This window comes from Anomaloglossus baeobatrachus (assembly GCF_048569485.1).
Source record: "Anomaloglossus baeobatrachus isolate aAnoBae1 chromosome 5 unlocalized genomic scaffold, aAnoBae1.hap1 SUPER_5_unloc_3, whole genome shotgun sequence".
In the NCBI taxonomy this organism is placed as follows: Eukaryota; Metazoa; Chordata; class Amphibia; order Anura; family Aromobatidae; genus Anomaloglossus; species Anomaloglossus baeobatrachus.
In genome coordinates this window covers 87,420-108,547 of record NW_027441806.1, presented here as the reverse complement: position 1 = coordinate 108,547, position 21,128 = coordinate 87,420, and the positions used below count along the sequence as shown (strand labels likewise).

General features: G+C 47.4%; 1 protein-coding gene across 1 annotated transcript in view; it reads left to right on the top strand.

Moving 5' to 3' along the window:
* The window catches only part of LOC142259159 (uncharacterized), an 81,211-nt gene that overhangs the window by 7,150 nt on the left and 52,933 nt on the right, over nucleotides 1–21,128 (top strand). Inside the window, exons 3-7 of the mRNA XM_075331663.1 lie at nucleotides 2,150–2,296; nucleotides 2,426–2,605; nucleotides 2,687–2,810; nucleotides 2,894–3,007; nucleotides 5,305–6,450. Coding sequence (XP_075187778.1) covers nucleotides 2,150–2,296; nucleotides 2,426–2,605; nucleotides 2,687–2,810; nucleotides 2,894–3,007; nucleotides 5,305–6,450 — 1,711 coding nt within the window. The remainder of the gene's footprint in view (nucleotides 1–2,149; nucleotides 2,297–2,425; nucleotides 2,606–2,686; nucleotides 2,811–2,893; nucleotides 3,008–5,304; nucleotides 6,451–21,128) is intronic.

Here is a 21,128-nt window from a genome sequence, read left to right as displayed (position 1 = left end):
CGGTACTGCAAACCGGGGTTGCTACAGGTAACTGATTCAGTACGTAGTCTCTTGTGCGATCAACTGGATTGTCTGCTTCCAGTGGTGGCGAGTGAGCTGGATCAGGACCTTGGATCAATGCTTGCTCAAGTAGTCTCACTTTAGCTAGCGCAACTTCCTCTTCCATCTGTGACCGAAAAATGTTTATCCGAGCCTCCGCTTCTGCCCTTTTGGCTTCCGCTTTAGCAGCTTCTGCTTTTGCAAGGGCTTCTGTTTTAGCGGCTTCTGCTTTTGCAAGGGCTTCTGCTTCTGTCCTTTTGGCTTCTGCTTTAGCGGCTTCTGCTCTTGCAAGGGCTTCTGCTTCTGCCCTTTTGGCTTCTGCTTTAGCGGCTTCTGCTCTTGCAAGGGCTTCTGCCCTTTTGGCTTCTGCTTTAGCGGCTTCTGCTTTTGCAAGGGCTTCTGCTTCTGTCCTTTTGGCTTCTTCCTCTACTTCTCTTTCTCTGAAGGAACGTCTCACCTTGGATTCCTCTGCTCTTATGCGGGCCTCTAGTATCCTATCGCTCAGGGCTGAGCTTCTTGAGGATGATGACCCGGATGACCGAGAGGAACGTCTAGATGAGGTTGATCGGTGTGATCTGGTTTCTTGCTGGTGACAGATACGGTGTTCTGCCTTGTCTATGGCATCTTGCACCTTGGCATCTCTTTCCTTGTCTACCTCTTCTGCCTTGCTTAGGTCTGAAAGAGCTTCATCAATTTTAGAGTCTTTTAGAAAGGTAATGTACCTTGTTGACAGTCTCTTGTATCTTTCATGAGCTGTGTTCAGCCGTTCCAGAGCGGCTTGTAAGCATGTGGCATCACCTGATGAGGATTCAAGTCTTGACATGTAATAGGTGACTCGTTCCCACTGTTCCTCCAGGTGTTCACATAGCTCATCTTTCATAGTGTGATAGTTTTCAGTGGCCTTTATCGTGGGTTTGGAAGAGCGCTTCGGTCGGACATCTTGGTCTGCTGAAAGCAAGGGCTCTGCCTCCTGGGCTTCATAATGGACAGTATCAGATTGTATTTGCTCTGTTTCAGCAGCGGGGAACTGTCCAAGGTCTTTTTCGGCCATTTTCATTTAAGGTGTACTGTCTCTTTAAGAAACTTGACTTTTGAATAGGGGTCCAAAAATCGTTGTGCAGCTCTGCAAGGACTCCCTGATGAGATTCCCAAGGTGTCTTTAGTAAAACTTGGGGTTCGCAGTGCAGCGATGTGCAGTAATGAGGTATAATGTACTGCAAGTCTATAGAAGTGGTATGGCAAGAGAGAAACAGCAGGTGCATAAACTGTCCCTTTACAATGCAAGCAGAGGTGACACTGGACGTGGCAGATGGGAGAGCTTCCCCTTAGGCTTGTCCAGGCATGCACTGTGCAGGCAGACTAGTGCACAAGGCTTGTTGCTAGGCAGATTACATGGGAAGTTACAGGGTTCTTAGGGATCTGTAGCCGGGGTATTGAGCTCTTAAGCAGTCTTCTGACTGTTCTGTCCCCACTTAAAGGCGATGGAAGGTGCGTAGTTGTGAGAATCTTCGTTTTTCCTATAGGTGGGGCAGACAGGACCAGAGCGCTCCAGAGTGAAGCATGCACATGCTGAGATGAAACAATGGTGGTTTATTTTCTCCAAAGGTTAGGACATGCAGAGTGCAGTAATCCAAGTACTTGGCATTGTAATTCTCCAGTAATGCTTGCCTCTGTAGCTACTACGTGGTCAGAAGACTTTGCTCCTATCCAATCCAATATGGGATGTTGTTCTCACAAACTCTGGTTTGGAATGAACGTACCAGGATGTGATGCAAGAGGGTCATCAGACACTCCCATGGGCTGGACAAAAGAAACAGAGGAGCCGAAAGGTCTGACCAGTAGATGTCAGCAGAGACAAGCATGAAAAACATTAAATAGCAGTTTTAACTAAAACAAATAGAAACAGCACAGTCTACATGTAATTCTTCAAATGACATGATTCAGATGAAACCCCCAAAGGATCCATTCACTGTAATGAGGAAGCAGAATTAGTGTGGGCTCCTCATGGCAGCGCGGCAATCATCTCTATCTAGTGAACGGTTATCTCCAAAAATTGTATTACTACACCAGATTCTTTATGATGTTACATCGTCATCTTCTTCCCATTCAGGTCTCTACAATATTGGATCCTCTCAGTGGAGATCTTCTATATAAGAGAATTCTGATTGACCCATCAAGGGTGGATATGGACAGGGAAAAGATGGCAGAGAGGATATTACACCTCACCCTAGAGATCCTCTTCCGGCTTACTGGAGAGGTGAGAGATTCTGATGACGTCACATTACACCATTCTTATCTATGGGAATAACAGATGGACAGAACTGGAGAGGTGAGGACTCTGGAAATGTCTGGAGTGAGATTTATTACTGTGTATTTCCATAACCAGGATTACACAGTAGTGAAGAAGACCTCTAGTGAGTGCTGTCAGGCCCCTGTGTCTGAGGGATGGGGAAGACCCCTGAGCTCAATCATGGGGCCTCCACCTCACCCCCCGATACATGAGGACATCAATGACCAGAAGATCCTAGAACTCACCTGCAAGATGATTGAGCTGCTGACTGGAGAGGTGACACTGCTGGGAATGCGGGGACATTATACAGTAACGCTATGAAGGGATCGGGGGTGACGGTATCATTGTATGTGTCAGGTTCCTCTAAGGTGTCAGGACGTCACCGTCTATTTCTCCATGGAGGAGTGGGAGTATTTAGAAGGACACAAAGATCTGTACAAGGACGTCATGATGGAGGTTCCCCAGCCCCTCACATCACCAGGTAATAGACAGGACTAAATACACACGGCCTATAATAATCTGTATGTAAGGAATGAATTCAGTCCCTGTATGTGTCTCCTCCAGTTCTATCCAGTAAGAGGATAACACCAGAGAGATGTCCCCGTCCTCTTCTCCCACAGGACTGTAAACAAGAAGACCCCGATGTTCCTCAGGATGTGTTTCCTCCAGATCTATCCAGTAAGAGATATCTACTCATGTACTTTCTGCACTAATTTTGTGTTTACATTTTTAGACTTTCTGCTCTGGATTTTTTTTCAGCTGTGTTTTCTTTGCTTCTGCTTCTTCTGCTGTTTGTTTCTAGTGCCTTCTCTATGTTGTTATGACGGCAACTCAAAGACCTGCTGTGTTCATAAATACCCTGTTTCCCTGAAAATAAGACCTATACGAAAAATAAGCCCTAACATGATTTTATGGGATATTTCGAGAATGCTTGAAATATAAGCCCTACTCCAAGAATAAGCCCTAGTTACAGTCAGGCGTTGGGAGGAATCAAACTGCTCAATTTCTGAGGAACCCCACTCTCTTATGGACTCCATCAGTTGTATTCTAAGGTTGATTGTTTACGGACCTTTGATGATTTCAAAGTCATGTGACATGATGTAACCAAAGGTCTCTTAATTGCAGGAGTCTAAATGAACTGAACAGGACACAGGCTGGCATGCAGAACTGGTATTGGGGGAAAGGGAGAGCAAACTGGACAATTTCACAGGCCCCCATAATCCTAGCGGCCCCAGTGTTTATATGCCAATTATAAAACTGCTTAAGGACCTTTTTTTACATCACATCATGTGACCAAAGGCTGGTGTGTGTGTTCACGCCAACTTTAACCAGCTTTGTCAAAATGGGCAGAGCTTGGCCAGAACAAGGGTGTGATGCCACCACTTCTCTAATTCATAACAAACTGCGATGTTCCCTATGCCAGAAATCTCACTCCAGTCCCTGACGTCCTTTTTCAGTGTACATCACCGGTCTTGATGAATTTGAACCCTAATGTTTATCTGTACAGGCTGCAAGACCCTGCTACCTTCTTTGGTTACAAAGCCTAAGGATAGGCCATCAGCGTTACAGTCTCAGACAACTCAGTTGAGTTTTCAGCATCTGTCATTATTTTATTTTCGTCTTCGAAAAAAACTTCTTTGAAATTGTCTATGTTGTGGATCAATGTTTCAAGGAGATGTTTGCAGGTTTTTCCAACTGTCATGGCAGCGTCAGGATCTGTTGAAATGATCGACTCTGGTACTTTGCATGTTAATTTCTCTGCTGTCTGTGAGCAGCGCAGGGAGACGCAGACATCAAACCACAGGCTTGGGCAGGCTAGCAAGATTTATTCTCTGCTGGGCTGCTTGTTAATGTCTGTGATCACATGCTGTAGAGGAGAAAGTATTGTTTGCTCCCGTTCTGTATATGCTGGCTGGACTATTTCATTAATGCCAGCTATAGTTTACCTATACTGATCTGGTGAGGTGTTGTGATCCAGATTTATGAGTGTTTTTTTGCATTATTACTGTGAGCTGTTGTGGTGTTATCCCTTGTTGTAATTTTTGTTGCTGCCTTCCTGCTCTTGCTTTTCTCCTTAGCCTCTCACTGTTTTTTTTGTGAGTTTGCAATGATTCCCGTCTGTCTTAATCTGTATTTCCATCATAATCCTGCCACTTCCTTCCCTTGGGGATCACAGATTACATTTAGTCAGGAGACTAGTAATGCACGAGACTCTGGCATCTCCATCTTCAGGGGTAATCCAGAGGTTAGGAATAGTTTGGGGTCCCCTAGTGTGAGGGACAGTATAGGAGCCCCCTATCCCTCATTATCCTGCAGTAACATTGTGACAATCAATCAGATTATTTACTGTAGCACATTCCAGAGAACTGGTGCTAGGAATGGGAGAGCCGAATTAACAAAGATGTAACTCTTAAGGCCGCTTTACACACAACGAGATCGCTAGCAATCTCGTTGGCTATGTGACACGCCCAGATCATTGCTACGATTTGCCGAGATCGCTCATAGGTCATTTTGTAGCGGTCACACGTACCCATCTCACAAACGGCGCTACATCGTTCAGCGAGATATTGTTTGATCAACGCGGTCATGTGGATGTTGTTCGTCGTTCGCAGGGTGTCAAACGTAGCAATATGTCTGCTGCATTCCAAACGCCGAACAATATTTTGAAACTGAACGTCGTGTCAACGATCAACGATTTTCGCTATTTTGAAGATCGTTCGGAGTTGCACGTAGGTGTCACACGCAACAACGTCGTTAACGACGACGGAAACGCGTCACGAAAACCATGACCCCGACGACATATCGTCAGATAAATCGTACCGTGTAAAGGGGCCTTTAGATCTCGATATTGGACAACAGATTAAGAATAATTTTTTCCCTAATTTATTTTCTGATGTTATGGTTTAAAAAAATAAATGTACTGTACTTTCAAGATAATATCATTAAAAATTAATAACTTTGTGTTTTATTTTTAGCAGATGACTGTATTGGGAGTTCAGATGGATCTCTAATATCTTCAGAATTTAGAACAGATGATGAAAGTATCCCACATGATACATATGAAGAGCATGCTGTTGTCCCAGATATAAATCCAGTCCTTCCTCGGAAAGCTCTATCATCTGAGTTTTTCAAACAAGCCCAAAATTGCCATTTATCACAGAATTGTAAGCAGAATAAAAGTTACAGAAGTGATGTGGAATATGAAACGGATGAAACGGTTCCTACAAGGGAGAAGCCATTTTCATGTTTAAAATGTGGGAAATGTTTTACCAGGAAATCACATCTTGTTGATCATCAAAAATATCACACTGGGAAGAAGCCATTTTCATGTCAAGAATGTGGGAAATGTTTTATTCAGAAATCATACCTTGTTAGACATCAGAAAATTCACAAAGGGGAGAAGCCTTTTTCATGTTCAGAGTGTGGGAAATGTTTTATTCGGAAATCAGAACTTGTTGAGCATCAAAGATCTCACACAGGAGAGAAGCCATTTTCATGTCCAGAATGTGGAAAATGTTTTATTCGAAAATCAAACTTTGTTAGACATCAGAAACTTCACACAGGGGAGAAGCCATTTTCATGTTCAGAGTGTGGGAAATGTTTTATTCAGAAATCAGAACTTGTTGAGCATCAAAGATCTCACACAGGAGACAAGCCATTTTCATGTTCAGAATGTGGAAAATGTTTTATTCAGAAATCAAATCTTGTTGTACATCAAAGATCTCACACAGGGGAGAAGCCATTTTCATGTTCAAAATGTGGGCAAGGTTTTACTACTGAATCAAGTCTTGTTAGACATTATAAAATTCACACAAAGGAGAAGCCATTTTCATGTTCAGAATGTGGGAAATGTTTTATTGAAAAATCAGTTCTTGTTGTGCATCAAAGATCTCACACAGGGGAGAAGCCATTTTCATGTTCAGAATGTGGGAAATGTTTTATTCAGAAATCATATCTTGTTGTGCATCAAAGATCTCACACAGGGGAGAAGCCATTTTCATGTTCAGAATGTGGGAAATGTTTTATTCGTAAAGCACATCTTGTTAGGCATCAAAGATCTCACACAGGAGAGAAGCCATTTTCATGTTCAGAATGTGGGCAATGTTTTACTAGTAAATCAGGTCTTGTTAAACATGTGAAGAAGCCACACAGGAAAGGAAACCTTTTTCATGTTGTGAATAATTGAAATGTTTAACTGGTAAATCAAGTCTTGCCGACCATCAGAAAACCAACAGAGCGGAGCAGCTATTCTTGCTTTCAGAATTTGCCAAATGTTTTTAAGACTAATTGGATCCTGTTGTCCGATGAGTCACACAGGAGAAGCCATCATGATGTATTATAATTCAAAGGATTTTATAAAAAAAAATTGGCTACAATTGCTCAAGTAAGAATTTGTGAGGAAAAGAACCATTTTATTTCTTTTTAAACTTATTTCATTTTTTGGACCATAATACACACCTAGGTTTTGAAAGAGGAATATAGGGAAAAAGATTGACACAAAAAATGTGGTCATAAAGCACTGTTATGGGGGAAGATCTGCTGCTGACACTGTTACTGGGATAAAATCCCCCAATTCTGGGCCCCTTACAGGTACTGTTGATGTTTCTCCCATCCTTGTGTATACTGTATATCCATCCTGGTATATATGTTGCCCATCTTTATCCCATCCTGGTATATCTGGTTCTTGTCCTAGTATATATGTCCCCATTCTTGTATATATAGCCCTCATCTTGGGCCCATTCTGGTATATATTTCCCCATCACACTGCACACATAATAAAATAAATGATTACATTCCCCATCCCTCTGCTCTTCCGGTGCACGGTGTTCTTTTCTGATGCTGGCAAGTGACTTCACCATGTAAGCGGAGAAGCCCATGACATTACTGCCATGTGCCCCCAGTTACACGCAGACGTAAGTGTTAGAGAATAGTCAGCCATAATGTGCTGAGCAGCCATGTTGTATCTAACAGCCATCTTGGGAAGACTTGAGCAAACTAACTTTGCAGCTAATGAAATGCAGTGGCTAGAGTTCTCCCCCCAGAGAGGAGATAGAGATGACATCAGTGTAATTAGCAAGTATAAGAAAAGGTCCAAAAAAGGTTAAATCGAATAGAAGAATACAATTGCGTCAGTTGATAGATGCAAGTAAAATATATCTTTGTACCGTGTTAGCCAGTAGAGATAAAAAAATTGTTTAAAAGAACAGAAAGTCCTCAGTGGTTGATACCTTTTAATGGCTAAATGAAAAGATGGTAATAATTGCAAGCTTTCGAGACTACTCAGGTCTCTTCATCAGGCATGGTATAACACAAAATCTGAAGAGTCACATATTTATACACAACAGGACTTAGAATAGTGCAATAAAAAAAACAAACAAACAACAAGTTATATGAAACAGAACTATCACTATGGCAGGGGGGCAAACTGTTATGGGGCCATAAATACTGCTGCAGTTCAGTGTGAGAACAGAAAGTCCTCAGTGGTTGATACCTTTTAATGGCTAACTGAAAAGATGAAACGCGCACAACTGGACAGCGACATATTTTTCCACACTGAACTGCAGCAGTATTTATGGCCCCATAACAGTTTGCCCCCCTGCCATAGTGATAGTTCTGTTTCATATAACTTGTTGTTTTTTTTTTTTGTTTTTTTGTTTTTTTTTTTACTGCACTATTCTAAGTCCTGTTGTGTATAAATATGTGACTCTTCAGATTTTGTGTTATACCATGCCTGATGAAGAGACCTGAGTAGTCTCGAAAGCTTGCAATTATTACCATCTTTTCAGTTAGCCATTAAAAGGTATCAACCACTGAGGACTTTCTGTTCTTTTAAACAAGTTGATAGATGGTGATGTGTCGTCATGAATAGCAGGTATATTGAATTGATAAAGAAATTAAGTTGTCAATAGAGTTGTCAGTGTGTGAAGAGTTATGTGAAGTAGAGGCGCCTTCAGGGATCAGAAATGTCAGCAATGACAACATGGCTGAACTAGTGAAAAGTATCATGGAGGCCCATAGGAATCCAATACTTTTTACCGCAATGCTCTTAAATAATGTCATGAGGTATCATTATATTCTTTGTTCTCCAATGTATACGTCTTTCTCTGCAGTATGAGCTTTCCTTTGTCTAACATGTATAAGAGCCCCACGCGTCTTTCGGGGGACACTTCTTCATCTGTTGCTAATTCTGATGTTCTGCAAGACACCTGCGTGTGTCATCCTGCCGCATAACCTGTCTTATCTGCTCTGTTGCTATCTCGGAATAAACTTCAGTCTTTGCTTGGAACGGATTGTCTACAACGTCTTCTTAGCTCTCAAGGTCTACGGACATTTTCTTTCAGTAAGCTGCCAGAATATTCACTGCTCCCCACAGCCGGGATTATGGGTTTGGGGAGCAGTGAATATTCAATGGCTAATAGTAGACACACGTGATCGCCCAGCCACAGCAGTAAGCGGGCGGCTTAGTAATCATGTGTACCCGATATTAAAGAGAATGAATATTCGCTGCTCCCCATGCTAATAATACCGCCTACTTCTTGGTTGGGGCTGGCTTCCTTGCCTAGAGGTGGGCGGGATTATGGCGTGGGGAGCAGTGAATATTCATTTTCTTTTTTAGCTGGCACACTGTTAGCCTTTTTGAGAGCCTTTAGGAACATTTGTGAAAGGTTTTGATACTGGATTATATTTAGATAATTCACTAATCTCAGGTTGCCCACTGCTTTATTTACTAAAAAGCGCAGTCCCAGATTGGAGATAGGAACTCATAAGTATATCACATTGTATATAATTGCATTTCAAATCTTGTTGTTTTGTTAATAAATGCTTATAAATATATATTCTTCATGCCTTGCTTTCTCTTTTGTCTAGATGTTATGATTTTGCCTCAGAACCTCTGGAGTTGGCGCAGACCTGTAGGCATTTTACACCAAAATAGTGAGGGGAGAATTGAATCACACTGCATCCTAGATATGTGGAAGTTGTTAAGACGCTCTGTTCCCAAATTATCAGCTTTTATGCCAAAAAAACTGTCACAAAAATTTGGAAAGTTGTGCCAAGATTTGTCATTTTCACTCTAAAATTGCCAGAGCTTGGGTGGGACGGGGGCGTGACAGCACAGCTCCTTTAATTCATGACGACCTGTGGTGTTCCCTATGCCAGAAATCTCACTCCAGTGTCTGATGGGAGTAATATTTCTAGCATGGTACAAGGAGGCACATGCCACTCGTCAAACGCTACAGATTCATGAGGAGGCATTTACCTCTTCATGAATCAGGAGTGACCCCCGCAGAAATGGGGCTCTTTATGTTATAAAACTGATTCCTTTACAAAGGATAATTGTTGTAATAAAAAAAGTAAAGGATTTTATCTGTCTGATATCCAAGAGATTACTTATTTTGTGGGGCTACCCACACATAGAGATATACGGACCCATTGAAGTTCGGGTTTTTCAGTCGGACTTTAAATAAAGTTCAGTTGGGGAAAAGGACTGGTTCTGAACCCCGTTGGAAGTCACTGATTGGGCAGTTCGGGTCTCCACCCACATGCAACTAGCCATAAACAGTATTTATTACTGGGGGGGAGGGCGGGTTTTTTCCTTGTGCACAACACATCCTATAACGATGTTTTTACCTCCCCGTTGTAGCGCCTGGTCCCACCAGACCCCGTGGGGGGCGCGCTCCCTCACTTGTGCCCAGTCCCAGCATGGCTCCAACTTGCACTCCCAGTCAGAGCCCCAGGCAGCGACGGCCTTCCTCTTACCGGTCCCATGGCTCTGCAGGCGCTGCTCCTGCTCCGGGTCCTGATGTACGTCCTGCTCCCAGGCATGCTGCAGCCTCTTCCTGTCTCCCTTCCTTACACAGAGCTGCTGTAAGTGACCCTAGGCTGCGCGCGAGGCCACGCCCCCTTTCTTAAAGCGGTATGCCCCGTTTTCTGGAAGTGACCTCAGAGGTCACCTGTTACCTAATGGGTATTTAGGTTCACCTCCCCCAGCAGCAGGCGCCCGAGCAATGCTTCCATTAGAGCCTTGCCAGTGTCCAGACCCCCTTGTGCTGTTATGTTTTCTGTGTATTTGTTACCTGGTTGTAATCCCTTGTCTCACCGTAGTGCCATCCGTATCATTCCGGCTGTGGACGTCACCGCTCATACCGACAGTGGACGTCACCGTGCTCTACCTGCCGTGGACATTATCTGTACCGTGCCTGCTGTGGACGTCACCTGCTGTGAACATCTCCGGTGCCGTTTCCGTGTTCTGCTGGCTGTGGACGTCACACCTGGCCCTACAGAGATTCCTACTACCGGTTCCTGGCTGCCGTGCATTTAGGCCTTCTGGGGAGGCGCCGCACAGTCCCTGTATAGGGGTTCGCTGCTGGTCGCCTTCTCGGGGGAGTCCGGTGCACGGTCCAGTGGGTCCACCTCCGGCCGCTCGCCGCTCCTCGGTGAGCGTAACAGTTTGCTCGGGCCATGGACTCCTCCGGGATCAAGGTTAACCCGCTGACTGACCTGCAAGAGGAGCTCTCCCGCCAACACGAGACCCAAGCAAGATTAGTGGCTGACATGAAGTCTGTGGAATCCCGTCTGGGTCTGGCATCCATGCAAACCTCCGGATCCTCCGACGGCTCCCAATTAATTGAACTACAGAAGGAACTGTCCCGCCAGCATGAGGCCCAGAGACGCATGGCCGAATATATGGTGTCCGTGGATTCCCGTCTATACGCCCTGCAGAATCCGGCCTCCTCAACAACCCCCGACTCTGCGGGATTATCGACATGCATGTCTCCTTCCCGCCTGGCCTCCCCACCCATGTATGGAGGGGATCCCCGTTTGTGTCGTGGTTTCTTAAACCAGCACTCCCTGCACTTTGAGCTGTCGCCGCTGCAGTGAGCGACTGATCGCTCGAAAATCGCATTTATCATGTCTCATCTGACTGGTCAGGCTCTGGCTTGGATGAATCCGCTCTGGGAGAGGAATGACCCGACCGTTCAAGTCCTGTCCGTCTTTCTGACCACCTTCCGTAAGGTGTTCGATGAGTCAGGCCGTCTCTCGTCTACTGCCTCTTCGCTCATGAGAATCCACCAGGGGAATCTCACCGTGGGACAGTATGCAATCGAATTCCGCACTCTGTCCTCCGAACTCAAGTGGAACAATGACGCCTTGGTAGCTGCCTTCTGGGAAGGGTTATCCGGTAAAATCAAGGCTGTACCTACCACCCTGGAAGAGCTGATCTCTCTGGCTACCCGTATTGATCTCCGCTTCCAAGAGCGTCACCCGGGCGAGAAGAACCTCGCGCCTTGCGCCCACCTTCTAAAGGCCGATGTTACCTCCCTCCACCCGGCCTACTGCTCCGCACGAGCCCATGGAGGTTGATCGCGTCAGTGAGTCCAGACTGCGACAGAGGAATCGGAGAATGGCAGGAGAGTGCTTCTACTGCGGAAGTGCCAAACATCTGAATCAAGACTGTCCAGTCAAGCCGGGAAACTACAGAGCCTAGGGTCCATCGGAGAGGCCACCCTAGGTCATGCCAAGTCCTCTCCTTTTCTCCATGTACCTATATCCCTGTCCTGTGGTTCCATCCGGTTGTCAGAGCATGCGTTCCTGGATTCAGGCTCTGCCGGGAACTTTATCCAACAATCCGTGGTGGACCTACACCAGATTCCCGTCCGATGTCTTGCTACCCCCATCAGTCTGTCTTCCGTGGGTGGAAAACCGCTATCCGAACCCATCCAGCACATCACGGAGAACTGTACTATGCAAGTGGGGTTGCTACACTCTGAGACCATCGCCTTCCACATACTCCCTGGCATGATGCATGCCCTACTACTGGGAATACCCTGGCTTCGGTCGCACAAGCCAGTACTGGACTGGGATTCTGGAGACATCCTGCAATGGAGTGCGTCTTGCCACAGCAACTGCCTGAAACCAGTGCATCCTCCGCACCGACCCGTTGAACCGGTCACCCTTCCCGGGTTACCTCCTGCCTATTGGGCCTATGCCGATGTCTTTGACAACCAAACAAAACAAAACAATCACTGATCTCGGGGAGACCAGCCAGAGAAAACACTGCTGGCAGCCAGCGAGGGGGCGCTCAAGACAGTGAAATCCTAGGTACATTGCCCCCTGGGAAATATGCAAATCAAAAAGGTCCGTGGAGCCTCTGTTAGGAGTCTCAACACAGAAACCAGCCAGATATCCCTCCGGGAAGGGCCCAGCCAAGGGGTGACTCTTTTTAGGAGACCACCATAACCACCATATTAAGTGGCCCTTTTAGTCAATATCCAACTTTTTGACAAGTTTAAAGATATGACAAGGGAAATACCAAGGCCAGGTATCCATCCACAGACAGCCGTTTCGGGGTATTGCCCCTCATCAGCGTGGAGTAGAATTCTGGCCGGATGGGAGCAATGTACCTAGGATTTCACTGTCTTGAGCACCCTCGCTGGCTGCCGGCAGTGTTTTCTCTGACTGGTCTCCCCGAGATCAGTGATTGTTTTGTTTTGTTGGTCTACTAGGCATTGCTCCCACCCGGCCAGAATCCTACTCCACACTGATGAGGGGCAATACCCCGAAACGGCTGTCTGTGGATGGATACCTGGCTTTGGTATTTCCCTTGTCATATCTTTAAACTTGTCAAAAAGTTGGATATTGACTAAAAGGGCCACTTAATATGGTGGTTATGGTGGTCTCCTAAAAAGAGTCACCCCTTGGCTGGGCCCTTCCCGGAGGGATATCTGGCTGGTTTCTGTGTTGAGACTCCTAACAGAGGCTCCACGGACCTTTTTGATCCGTATCATTCCGGCTGTGGACGTCACCGCTCATACCGACAGTGGACGTCACCGTGCTCTACCTGCCGTGGACATTATCTGTACCATACCTGCTGTGGACGTCACCTGCTGTGAACATCTCCGGTGCCGTTTCCGTGTTCTGCCGGCTGTGGACGTCACACCTGGCCCTACAGAGATTCCTACTACCGGTTCCTGGCTGCCGTGCATTTAGGCCTTCTGGGGAGGCGCCGCACAGTCCCTGTATAGGGGTTCGCTGCTGGTCGCCTTCTCGGGGGAGTCCGGTGCACGGTCCAGTGGGTCCACCTCCGGACGCTCGCCGCTCCTCGGTGAGCGTAACAGTTTGCTCGGGCCATGGACTCCACCAGGATCAAGGTTAACCCGCTGACTGACCTGCAAGAGGAGCTCTCCCGCCAATGCGAGACCCAAGCAAGATTAGTGGCTCACATGAAGTCTGTGGAATCCCGTCTGGGTCTGGCATCCATGCAAACCTCCGGATCCTCCGACGGCTCCCAATTAATTGAACTACAGAAGGAACTGTCCCGCCAGCATGAGGCCCAGAGACGCATGGCCGAATATATGGCGTCCGTGGATTCCCGTCTATACGCCTTGCAGAATCCGGCCTCCTCAACAACCCCCGACTCTGCGGGATTATCGACATGCATGTCTCCTTTCCGCCTGGCCTCCCCACCCATGTATGGAGGGGATACCCGTTTGTGTCGTGGTTTCTTAAACCAGTACTCCCTGCACTTTGAGCTTTCGCCGCTGCAGCGAGCGACTGATCGCTCGAAAATTGCATTTATCATGTCTCATCTGACTGGTCAGGCTCTGGCTTGGATGAATCCGCTCTGGGAGAGGAATGACCCGACCGTTCAAGTCCTGTCCGTCTTTCTGACGATGTGTGTTCGATGGTGTTCGATGAGCCAGGCCGTCTCTCGTCTACTGCCTCTTCGCTCATGAGAATCCACCAGGGAAATCTCACCGTGGGACAGTATGCAATCGAATTCCGCACTCTGTCCTCTGAACTCAAGTGGAACAATGACGCCTTGGTAGCTGCCTTCTGGGAAGGGTTATCCGGTAAAATCAAGGCTGTACCTACCACCCTGGAAGAGCTGATCTCTCTGGCTACCCGTATTGATCTCTGCTTCCAAGAGCGTGCCAGAGAAGTCACCCGGGCGAGAAGAACCTCGCGCCTTGCGCCCACCTTCCAAAGGCCGATGTTACCTCCCTCCACCCGGCCTACTGCTTCGCACGAGCCCATGGAGGTTGATCGCGTCAGTGAGTCCAGACTGCGACAGAGGAATCGGAGAATGGCAGGAGAGTGCTTCTACTGTGGAAGTGCCAAACATCTGATTCAAGACTGTCCAGTAAAGCCGGGAAACTACAGAGCCTAGGGTCCATCGGAGAGGCCACCCTAGGTCATGCCAAGTCCTCTCCTTTTCTCCATGTACCTGTATCCCTGTCCTGTGGTTCCATCCGGTTGTCAGAGCATGCGTTCCTGGATTCAGGCTCTGCCGGGAACTTTATCCAACAATCCGTGGTGGACCTACACCAGATTCCCGTCCGATGTCTTGCTACCCCCATCAGTCTTTCTTCCGTGGGTGGAAAACCGCTATCCGAACCCATCCGGTACATCACGGAGAACTGTACTATGCAAGTGGGGTTGCTACACTCTGAGACCATCACCTTCCACGTACTCCCTGGCATGATGCATGCCCTACTACTGGGAATACCCTGGCTTCGGTCGCACAAGCCAGTACTGGACTGGGATTCTGAAGACATCCTGCAATGGGGTGCGTCTTGCCACAGCAACTGCCTGAAACCAGTGCATCCTCCGCACCGACCTGTTGAACCGGTCACCCTTCCCGGGTTACCCCCTGCCTATTGGGCTTATGCCGATGTCTTTGACAAGAAGGAGGCTGAGACGTTGCCGCCACACAGACCCTACGATTGTCCCATCAACCTGCTTCCCGGGACAACCCCTCCGCGTGGGCGCATCTACCCTCTGTCCCGAGAAGAGACCCAAGCCATGTCTGACTACATAAAGGAGGATCTAGCACGAGGCTTCATCCAAAAATCCTCCTCTCCTGCCGGAGCGGACTTCTTCTTTGTGGGGAAAAAGGACGGGGGTCTACGGCCTTGCAATGACTACCGTGGATTGAATAAGATCACGGTGAAGAACAGATACCCGCTACCCCTGATACCGGAACTGTTTGACCGCTTTCAAGGTGCCAAGATCTTCTCCAAATTAGATCACTGGGGTGCGTACAATCTGGTCCGCATTCGGTCGGGGGACGAATGGAAGACTGCGTTCAACACTCGGGATGGGCACTATGAATATCAAGTGATGCCCTTCGGGCTCAGTAACGCTCCGGCGGTCTTCCAGGAGTTCGTGAACGACGTCTTCCGTGATCTTCTATACACCTGTGTGGTTGTGTATTTGGACGACATCCTTATCTTCTCTCCGGACTTGCATACCCATCGAAGACATGTCCGTCTTGTCCTGCGGAGATTGAGAGAGAATCGCCTTTACGCCAAACTCGAGAAATGCCTGTTTGAGCAGACCTCGCTACCCTTCCTTGGCCACATAGTCTCTGATACCGGCCTGAAGATGGACCCCGATAAGGTATCAGCCGTACTGAATTGGTCCCGTCCGGAAGGGTTGAAGGCTATCCAGCGATTCCTGGGATTCGCCAACTATTACCGGCAATTCATTCCACACTTCTCGTCTCTGGTGCGTCCCATAACCTCTCTCACTTGCAAAGGGGAGAACCCAAAGAAATGGACCCTGGAAGCTGAAGAATCGTTCCTGTCCCTTAAACGAGCCTTCGCTTCTGCTCCAGCCTTACACAGACCTGACACGAACAAGCCGTTTATCCTTGAGGTAGATGCCTCCTCATCCGGAGCCGGTGCGGTTCTTACACAGAAAACGTCAGAGGATAAGACCGTAACCTGTGGCTTCTTTTCTAAGGCTTTCTCCCCAGCAGAACGAAACTACTCAATCGGAGACCGTGAGTTGCTGGCAATCAAGCTGGCCCTGGAAGAGTGGTGATACCTGCTGGAAGGGTCATGGCACCAAGTTATCATCTATACTGACCACAAGAATCTGGCATATCTCCAGACAGCCCACAGGCTAAACCCCCGACAGGCCCGATGGTCATTATTCTTCGCCCGCTTTGATTTTGTTCTGCATTTCCGTCCAGCCGAGAAGAACCTGAAGGCCGATGCGCTGTCTCTATCATTCCTGTTAGAGGATCAGGAAGATGAACCTCGGCACATCATTGAACCTTCCAAGCTAATGGCGGCACCAGTTGACATGCACCACCTTCCTCCCGGTAAGACGTTTGTTGCTGCGGTCGATAGAGAACGTGTACTCTGGTGGGGACACTCTTCCCGAATAGCAGGTCACATGGGTCAAAAGAAATCTCTGCAATTGATATCCCGATATTACTGGTGGCCAGGGCTACGTCGAGACGTCCAGGACTTTGTTTCATCCTGTTCCTCCTGTGCCCGGAACAAGGTCCCGAAGACTCTTCCGGCGGGCCCTTTGCTTCCTTTACCCGTACCATCCGCTCCATGGCAACATATCGGCATGGATTTCATCACGGACCTGCCAAAATCGTCTGGCTGCACAGTCATCTGGGTGGTGGTGGACCGGTTCTCCAAGATGCCCCACTTCACACCACTCTCCGGGCTACCGTCCGCTCCGGTTCTTGCTGAATTATTCATTCAACATATCTTCCGGCTTCACGGCTTGCCTCTCCATATCGTGTCCGACAGAGGGGTCCAGTTCACCGCTCGGTTTTGGAGAGCAGTCTGCAAAATGATGGATGTTCAATTGGACTTTTCTTCTGCCTACCACCCTCAGTCCAATGGGCAAGTGGAGCGCATTAACCAAGTCTTGACTAACTATCTCCGCCACTTCGTGGACGAACACCACAGCAACTGGGTCAAACTGCTTCCATGGGCCGAGTTCTCCTATAACAACCATGAAAGTGAGTCCTCTGCTAAATCTCCGTTCCATGTGATTTATAGACAGCGACCTAAAGTGCCGTGTCCTGTGACATGTTCTTCAGGCAACCCTGCAGCTGATGACCTCGTGAGGTCCTTCTCCGCCATCTGGGTTGAGACCAAGTCGACTCTGTAACGTTCCTCCGTCCGCATGAAGAAACACGCCGACAAGAACCGTCTGGATGTTCCTTTCTTTCATCCCGGAGATAAAGTCTGGCTCTCGTCCAAGTATGTCCGCCTGAAACTGCCGTCTTAGAAACTGGGTCCCCGCTTTATTGGTCCCTTTGAAGTGCTCCGACGGATCAATGAGGTGTCCTACAAGTTGAAGCTGCCGTCTACACTTCGCATCCCGAACTCCTTCCATGTGTCCCTCCTCAAGCCGGTGGTCCTGAGCCGTTTCCACAGTGATCCTGGGGCTTCGCCTCCTCCTGTTGGTGATGACGACGTCTATGAGGTAAAAGCCATCCTTGCAGCTAAGGAGGTCCGAGGTAGAACCTACTATCTGGTAGACTGGAAGGGGTTCAGTCCTGAGGAGAGGACGTGGGTACCTGCGGAGGACGTGGATGCTCCTCGTCTCCTCCGGAGCTTCCTGAGGAGGGGGGGTTTTCAGGGGGGGTACTGTAGCGCCTGGTCCCACCAGACCCCGTGTGGGGCGTGCTCCCTCACATGTGCCCAGTCCCAGCATGGCTCCCACTTGCACTCCCAGTCAGAGCCCCAGGCAGCGACGGCCTTCCTCTTACCGGTCCCATGGCTCTGCAGGCGCTGCTCCTGCTCCGGGTCCTGATGTACATCCTGCTCCCAGGCATGCTGCAGCCTCTTCCTGCCTCCCTTCCTTACACAGAGCTGCTGTAAGTGACTCTAGGCTGCGCGCGAGGCCACGCCCCCTTTCTTAAAGTGGTATGCCCCGTTTTCTGGAAGTGACCTCAGAGGTCACCTGTTACCTAATGGGTATTTAGGTTCACCTCCCCCAGCAGCAGGCGCCCGAGCAATGCTTCCATTAGAGCCTTGCCAGTGTCCAGACCCCCTTGTGCTGTTATCTGTTTTCTGTGTATTTGTTACCTGGTTGTAATCCCTTGTCTCACCGTAGTGCCATCCGTATCATTCCGGCTGTGGACGTCACCGCTCATACCGACAGTGGACGTCACCGTGCTCTACCTGCCGTGGACATTATCTGTACCGTACCTGCTGTGGACGTCACCTGCTGTGAACATCTCCGGTGCTGTTTCCGTGTTCTGCCGGCTGTGGACGTCACAACCTTGCTACACCTGGCCCTACAGAGACTCCTACTACCGGTTCCTGGCTGCCGTGCATTTAGGCCTTCTGGGGAGGCGCCGCACAGTCCCTGTATAGGGGTTCGCTGCTGGTCGCCTTCTCGGGGGAGTGCGTTGCACGGTCCAGTGGGTCCACCTCCGGACGCTCGCCGCTCCTCGGTGAGCGTAACACCCGTGAAAGCCATTCAAACACTGCAAGCGGCTCGCACTGGGCCGAGCACTGAGTGTACTCGAGCACACCGATGCTAGATCGAGTGGTTAGGATACATAAAGCACCCGAACTTTAACACTGATTTTTTTGTGTAAAGTCTGTATTTGGTACAAACACCAAACTTTACTATTTAGGTTCACTCGTCTCTGCCCACAAACCTTTATTACAGTTTAGATTATGGGTGTAGAAGAGACCACAACTGAAAGGGGCCTATCTCTTGGTGGAGAGGAAGTAACATTTATGATACCTATGCTGGGGTTTTGTGAATTTTATGGGATTCGGTCACTAAGTGTTTACCACTTAATTAAAAATCAGAATAATATAAAGACAGTGTCACATTAGGTACGGGGAAGTATCAAGCGAAAGGGAAGGGAAACCCTGTGTATAGCAAAGGGCAAGATGGTGACTTCTGACTAAATCTATTGCTGGGCCCTGGGTTCCCTTACAGCCTTAGATATGTTCCACATCTATGAGCTGAGCCGGATACCTGACCCTAAGCTGACCCTGGTCTGGAGCCTAGGTGGGATGAGCTCTTCGTCAACCCCACTCGGCACTAAAGGACACACAGGGATAACAAACAAGGGGAAACAATATACAACTTATCTCTAGATGACTGAGTAAGAAGTTCAGTAAAGAGCAGCAACAATCCTACTGATGCGTGCAAGCCACCTGCTTGCATCCAGAGCTTGCGAAGGAACTCTTACCAGCACAAATTCAGGGAAAATGTACTTAAACCCAAGGGGATATACAGATGATTAACAGCAGAAGGGAAGGGGAGCTCTGCTGGGTCCTACAGGGAAAAGGATGAAAACCCAGCAGAGGAGCTACCTAGTACACTGAATACTGACAGCAGCAAAAATAGAAAGTCAGGAACCATTTTGCACAGCCAGATGCTGTGACTTTCTATTGCCGGACACCACAGGACTGTGTCACCCGTGACAGACGGGGACTCTGATTCCAATGGTGTGTCATTTACTAAGCTGCTTGCTGTTTTGATAAAATTACAGTATTATTATTAGGGGATTATCACTAGAGAACTAGTAAACCAGCAGCCATGTATCCTCCATCTCCATCAGCTCTGTATAACCCCACCTCACCCCTGACTGGCAGCTTTCTGTCTATGCTTACTGTACACAGCAGCCAATCAGTGATGTGGGTGGGGTTATACACAGAGAAGCATTTTGAGAACTGGTAGATCTTAAGCAGATAAAATAGATTTTTATCAAAACTTCAGCAAGCAGCCAAGTAAGTGACACTTCACTGGAATCAGGGTCATATACAGGTCAATTGGACACACACTACAGGTAGCTTTGTTCCTCCTAATCTATAAACCACATCCTGAAACCATACGCTATTAAATGTTATATATGTAATCTGAAAAGTAGGCAGTATTAATAAAAATGTACAAAAGATGCTACAAATGGAAACAAAACAATACAGCATATACAATTACATAAAATAAAATAGAAAATTAGGGAACCTGGGTCACAGAAATGGCTTCAGATTTCTGGAAGGAAGGACTCCACTTGAACGTACAGTACAGACCAAAACTTTGGACACACCTTCTCATTGAAAGAGTTTTCTTTATTTCCATGACTCTGAAAATTGTACATTAACATTGAAGGCATCAAAACTTTGAATTAACACATGTGGAATGAAATACTTAAAAAAGTTTGAAACAACTGAAAATATGTCTTATATTCTAGGTTCTTCAAAGTAGCCACCTTTTGCTTTGATTACTACTTTGCATACATGTAACAATGTTAAAAAAGGAAGACCCTGATGATGAGGAGAGGGGACACCTCCTGCAACTCACCTGATGCTGTACGCTATGCTCCCTAATGTCTCTATACGGGTCCTTCCCCCCATTGTCATCATGTGACTAGGCCTTCGCTCACCCTGATCTCACCTTGGCTAGTGAGAAGGATGGCAAAAGCAGTAGTATCACCACTGCAATAATACAACACAAGGTAAAGGATACAGAGGGAAAATAGACACAAAAAGTAAAAACACTTCAAGCTCTTCCAATGCAGCTAAACATCACAGCTGCAATAGTCACAACTCCTCAGCTTTTTCCAGAGACAGGTTCCTTCCACTTTTAATAATGACGAGGCGTGATCACAAAATAGATGCACTGGAGATTAAGGCTACAAAGGACAGCCAGATTAGAAAAAGTACCTAACCCCTACAGCACTAAAAGGAAGTAAATTCACTCAAATCAAGTTGTAAACCTACGAACAATAAGGCGTTGTGACCTTCTGATCCCAGACTCACCAGAGGTCTCCCCAGAGCGGGACACACTCATCACACATTATCCATAACTTCATTCATTTTCAAGTTCATTTTTTCTTGTTCCGTATTGGAGATCTTCTCATGTCCTTCTTATTGGTTCTCCTTCCTCCTCTTCATTTTCTGAATTCCAAAATTCTCTGAATGACGTATTAGAATGAACATTTTCTCTTTAAATTCTCAGGATTACAGTCTGGAGATTCCAGATCTGTAGATCTTTGCCGCGTCCGTGCAATAGTTAT